The sequence below is a fragment of the Cryptococcus neoformans genome, chromosome 4, assembly GCF_000149245.1.
Source record: "Cryptococcus neoformans var. grubii H99 chromosome 4, complete sequence".
In the NCBI taxonomy this organism is placed as follows: domain Eukaryota; kingdom Fungi; phylum Basidiomycota; class Tremellomycetes; order Tremellales; family Cryptococcaceae; genus Cryptococcus; species Cryptococcus neoformans.
Genome location: NC_026748.1, coordinates 1077817 through 1083880, shown reverse-complemented (window position 1 = coordinate 1083880; position 6064 = coordinate 1077817). Strand labels below are relative to the sequence as shown.

Genomic DNA, 6064 nt, shown 5'->3' with positions numbered 1-6064 from the left:
ATGCATACAAAATAATCATATTAGATGATGCATGGATGAATAAATAAATGCTTCCATGAAATGCATACAAAATAATTGTATTGGATGACTAGCAGTAGTCGAAATAAAATACATCCATGCATTATTAGGAAATCATTGTACTATTAGATGATCCATGCATACAACATAACTGTATCGCATGAATAGGAATAGTCGAAATAAATGACGTCTATGCATTAGAATATAAGTGTATTGGATGATGGACACCTGAACAAATAAAATCAAAAGTGATGATGCAATGAGATGCAAAGAAAAAAAAAATGATCTTCATGCACAACTGCAAGTGGAAATCCACCAAGTGAGCTTAGGGGACCGTCGAAAAACCGGAAGGGTGCTTAGGGGATTAGGAGCTAGGTCGAATAAATAACGATTCCACCTTAATTATGTTATTTAAGCCCGCCCCCGGGGGTTAGCCTGGGCGCGCGATGGGGTTAACCAGGGTTAGCGAGCGGCGAGGGCCGAAAGCCGCAGGTCAGGCAGCGGTGACCGCCGAAAATCAGCAGTTTTTTCCCACTTTGCATCCCTTTTCGTCAAGCTATGCATCCATGCATCGCACCCGTCGATAGAGCGAACCGAGACGGATCGATCGGTGAAAGAAAATTCCCACTTCGCACAGGTTTGAGCGGTCGGGAGTGGTTGGAAAAAAACAGCGATTCGCGCCCCATACAATTTTTTGCAAAGTGGTAACGACTTTGCAACTTCCAAACGTTAGTATCCTTAACTCTTAGTGAGAGGGAATGGTTATCTAACCACTGGGAATTGGCTGGTTTCATTTCACTATACGCAGCGCCAAAAATATCATCTGCAACAGCCAAGATTGACCTGAATGGGCCAATGTTGGCCCTGCTGAGCCTTTTAGTGTAGCTCGAGGTCATTCTGTGACAAGGCAGGTAAGTTACAGAGCCTTAGAGCGTTATACTGTCAAGCAACTAGTGAAACTTACTCGTGTAACGTTTGAGGTGTCTGTCTTATCGTGCCCAAATCAACCAGAATTTTCTTGATGACCACAGCTCTCATCACCCACTGAATTCTGGTGACCCTTGGGGCAATATTGCCTGCCTCCTCAAATACACCACCCATTCTGACACTAGAAAACACAAGGAACTTGTAGATTGTATAGTCCCATGAAGCGCCATCAAGTGATGTCAGTTCTTGGTTGAGAAGCATGAAGCCAATATTGAGAATGGCTGAAAGGCCTTTCTCTTTGTCTTTGACCTTGAGTGCTTCTTCCAGAACTTGAAGCTCCTTTTCTTCTTCTTCAGCAATGGACAAATGGATCCCTTCCCAGTGAGCTGATCGATATCTTAGAAGCAGAAGCAATATACGCAGGAAAATCTGTGAGTAGTCTTTCACAGTGTTTGCGTTTAAATTCCTCATCCTCTTGTCTGAAAGGACACTAACTTCATAGCCTTCGTACATCACTTGTTGCAGCAGAGGTGAATCTTGGTGGTGATCGATGTATGTGTTGACTTCGAGAAAGAATTCATAGACCCAGTCCTTGAGAGTTACTTTGAGATACATAGGTTCATCTCTTGAGGGAAGAGCGATGAGGGAAAGGATGCTCTGTGGAGACAATCCATCCAAAAGGAGGTCCCATTTGTGCTTCGTCATTAAGGGAGACCTGTCCTTTGGATCAAAGGCTCTGACCACTGTGCTACCCAGCTGACTCCGGATTCCTCGAGTGTCTTGAAGATAAGATTGCTGTAGCTGATTAAAGTCATGGAGTGAATTGCTGGTATCCACTGGGAACCAGATAGTTGCATTACCACACTGGTAAAAGGCTTGAATGTTGCCTGTTGCAATAACAGAGTCGGGAGTAATGCCAGGATGTTGCTTCTTGATGTGTGTGACAAGCCTCCTTCTTGTCACTGACTGAATACCCTTGTACAGTTGAAGACATATAGCACAGTACATGCCCATCTCAATTTGCAGACCTGGAATCAATGGAGGTAAAATGTTATTGGGAAAGAAGGGGACACTAGGATGTTGGCCTTGGTGTAGAGGGTAACGTCTCAGGAGATTGGTCATAACAGCTTGAAGTTCTGTTGCTGCCATATGAGGAAGATGTTGATGAGGATGGCTGTGCAAGTGTTTGGGTGTGATACAGCTTGATGTACCCCTGGATTCCTTGTTGCTGCTGCAAATACTGCATCTGAAAACATGGTATACAGGAAGGTATTCGAGATGAACAGCTTCCAGTTCATCAGAGGAGTGCCACTGGACATAATACTCTGATAGTTCAGATACTGAATGGAAGAGGCAAAAGTCAGCATCCAATGGTAAGGTATTGCAGTCATATCTCACCTCCTGCCATGATGTAAAAATCTCCTCTAGCATTCTTCCCTTGCACCTGGTGCAGCACACCTCTTCCTTCGGTATCCTCTGCCATTTGTTGTAACCCTGTACTGTTGAGTGTTTAGTCAGTTGCATGCATAAACATTTAAGCTCTAATATAATAAAATATACACCAACTTACTGGATGATAAGTAGATGGATGGATGGATGGATAGATGGATGGATGGATGGATAGATGGATGGATGGATGGGTGGGTGGATGGATGAAATGAATGGATGGATGGCTGCGTGAGAAAATGGAACCAAACAGAACTGATGCATGGATGGATATGATGTGCTTGCAATGCATACAAAATAATCATATTAGATGATGCATGGATGAATAAATAAATGCTTCCATGAAATGCATACAAAATAATTGTATTGGATGACTAGCAGTAGTCGAAATAAAATACATCCGTGCATTATTAGGAAATCATTGTACTATTAGATGATCCATGCATACAACATAACTGTATCGCATGAATAGGAATAGTCGAAATAAATGACGTCTATGCATTAGAATATAAGTGTATTGGATGATGGACACCTGAACAAATAAAATCAAAAGTGATGATGCAATGAGATGCAAAGAAAAAAAAAATGATCTTCATGCACAACTGCAAGTGGAAATCCACCAAGTGAGCTTAGGGGACCGTCGAAAAACCGGAAGGGTGCTTAGGGGATTAGGAGCTAGGTCGAATAAATAACGATTCCACCTTAATTATGTTATTTAAGCCCGCCCCCGGGGGTTAGCCTGGGCGCGCGATGGGGTTAACCAGGGTTAGCGAGCGGCGAGGGCCGAAAGCCGCAGGTCAGGCAGCGGTGACCGCCGAAAATCAGCAGTTTTTTCCCACTTTGCATCCCTTTTCGTCAAGCTATGCATCCATGCATCGCACCCGTCGATAGAGCGAACCGAGACGGATCGATCGGTGAAAGAAAATTCCCACTTCGCACAGGTTTGAGCGGTCGGGAGTGGTTGGAAAAAAACAGCGATTCGCGCCCCATACAATTTTTTGCAAAGTGGTAACGACTTTGCAACTTCCAAACGTTAGCCTCCCTCGCATTCTACCTGGCATTCTTCAGTCGCCTGGCATCCAACGAGCTCCCAGAAAGTAAAACTCCTCGCCCCGCATCACCACCACTGCGCGACGACGTCGGGTAACACGATATCCTTTCCGGAGAGGTTCCCCTCGACGGAGGCCCTTATGGGTTGACGCAAGGATGGTGCATCTCTCTTTTGAGATCACTTTGCCTCGGGATTCCTGCCAACTGACCGAATCAACCGGTGGGATTGATGTCCTCTTTAATCATCAAATCACCAAACAATCATCAACACGCCCTATGGTCTCTCCTCCTTCGACATAAAACAGCCTTGCAAGCGGTAGAGAGCGTTCCCGCTAATCTGGCAAGTCCGATTCCCTCTCATTGTTCACGCTATTTGCTAATATACATTACAGCCGATGTCTTAAGAGCAGGCCTGCTGTTACTCGAATGCCGTCACTACAACCAGTTGGACAAAGTTAGTCTCTTCTCTCTCGCTGTATGTTATCGGCCTCTTCGTAAGTACGTTTTTATCCCCTCTTGCTCGACTATGACTGACCTGTTTCTCCCTCCCAATATTATCGATCATTCCCTGCCTTGTTAGTGCTCTCGCTTGTCTCTTGCGTGCACCACTTTATTCACCCTTCAGCCAATGTTCACCAGCTGCCAATGTTCAGACATAACACACTAACACACTTCACTCGCTCAATGGTGTGGGCCGACATGCAATGCATAGCTTGTACTATACAACGACCACCACCATGTGAAAGAAACAAACTCACCCATATCCCACCCTCTCCCGCCGTGTATTCTCCCACCGTGTATTCTCCCACCTGTCCCACCCTCTCCTGCTGCATATTCTCCCACCTGTCCCACCCTCCCACCGTGTACTCTGCCACCTGTCCTGCATATCCTCCCTTTCATCTGTCATGTAGTTGAGCCAGCGTGGAGGGGTAGCCGAGTGAGAGTGAACGAGTTGGGTGTGATGAGTCGGATGTTGAGGAGTATCGATGCTGAGGAGTAGCCGAGCAAATGCGTCGGGCGTTGAGGGATAGCCGAGTGTCGAGTGTAGAGTCGCTAGTGACGAAAGCGAATTCGAATGGGGCATGCGGCGTGGGATGCAGTCGAGTCGGATGCAGTCGAGGGTGAACATTGAAAATGAGCCATCCTGTACAGTAGTTAGCGCTATGACAACCGTCAAGAGATAAACAGCCATGCTCACCATACACAGACTACGATTCGTCAGCATTGTCTTTTGTCACGAGGATAAATATGGACGTTACCGCAAACTCCTCTCCATCCGCACCCTATATTCTCCATCGCCAGCCTTTCCTTTCCATCTTGCCCACCCCTCTCACCATCCTGCTTTCGACACTGTCTGCTCTTTTGACGTCCTTCCGCACTCTGTTATCCTTTCCCTTCCGGCTGTTTGACTATCGACAACAGTCAGCGAGAGTAACACTCAGAGCAATGGCGACAAACGAACCAGCAACTCACAGCCTGTACAGCGTACTATATCTCCAGCATCCACCGCCCTGCCCTCCGCCGTGTACCATACCTCCTCCCTGCTGTCTCATCCACACGCAACCAAACGTTGCTTGCTTGCTTGCGTCAAGAGTAGTCGTCAAGTCAGACGCAGCCAGACGCAGCCAGCAGGGGTCACACATACGTCTCAAGTCGTCTCTGCATGACACATCTCTGCTAGCTTTGCCTGGCTTTTGTCTGACAGGCGATAGGAGTAAGAGGGACAAGTACCAACGCTACTGTGAGTGCTTGTTGTACAACTCACCAATAAATGCCGCCATCCACACCAGTTGTCTCCCCAGTGGGCGCTGTACACAACCCAGGATCTCATCCTATGCTTCCCTTGAAATGCTGTGTTGATCAAATCGAGGTCGAGTCGAGGTGGAGCCGAATGCGGTCGGTGCTGTTTTTCAGATTCAGCGGACGGGTGACTTGTTGGTGTCACACGCGCATCCTTGCTCGCTTGGTTTGATGGCGATAAAAAAGGGAATGTCTGAATGGCTGGATGGCTGGATGGATGGATGAATGGATGGATGGATGAATGGATGGATGGATGGATGGATGATTGACGAACAAGAATGCAATTGAAACAGATGGACGGATGAGAATGCAATGGCAACACGTGACCGATCAAAGGTGGAGTAGAGGCCAATCTCCTTGGCGATTGAAAAAAGGAGAAAACTCATTAGCCACTGGGTCACGACGTAACATTAGGGTTGCATGCAGATTGTATTCAAAATCAAACGGTCCAATCCATAGGGTTAGCGAGCGGCGAGGGCCGAAAGGCGCGGTTCAGGCCGCGGTGACCGCCGAACATCAGCGGTTTTCTACCATCGCGCATGGGTTTTTCTCAAGCTATGCATCCATGCATCGCACCCTTCGATAGAGCGAACTGAGACGGATCGATCGGTGGAATAAAATTCCCATAGGGCACAGGTTTGCGATGTGGAGAGTGGTTGAAAAAAAACGGGGATTTCGCGCCCATACAAAAATTTGCGAGATGGCCGCCTTCGTGCAAGTCCCAATCGTTAGGTTGGTATTGGCCTTGTAATGTTCTGGCTGAGCAGGCTCCGAAGGGACACTGTAGTCTGTAATACGCCGCTTCTGGCCATAGCACACAACT

The 6064-nt window shown here is 47.0% G+C and overlaps 2 protein-coding genes across 2 annotated transcripts; both read right to left on the bottom strand.

Moving 5' to 3' along the window:
- Positions 1-944: 944 nt before the first annotated feature.
- CNAG_07834 (hypothetical protein) lies at positions 945-2094 on the bottom strand (the record flags this gene model as incomplete). Its single annotated transcript, XM_012193497.1, has 2 exons — positions 945-957; positions 983-2094. 2 exons carry the CDS (start codon positions 2092-2094, stop codon positions 945-947), a joined length of 1125 nt encoding a protein of 374 aa, XP_012048887.1.
- A 2243-nt stretch (positions 2095-4337) lies between these two features.
- Positions 4338-5084, bottom strand: CNAG_07276 (hypothetical protein; the record flags this gene model as incomplete). Its single annotated transcript, XM_012193473.1, has 3 exons — positions 4338-4649; positions 4767-4842; positions 4915-5084. 3 exons carry the CDS (start codon positions 5082-5084, stop codon positions 4338-4340), a joined length of 558 nt encoding a protein of 185 aa, XP_012048863.1.
- Positions 5085-6064: the final 980 nt, after the last annotated feature.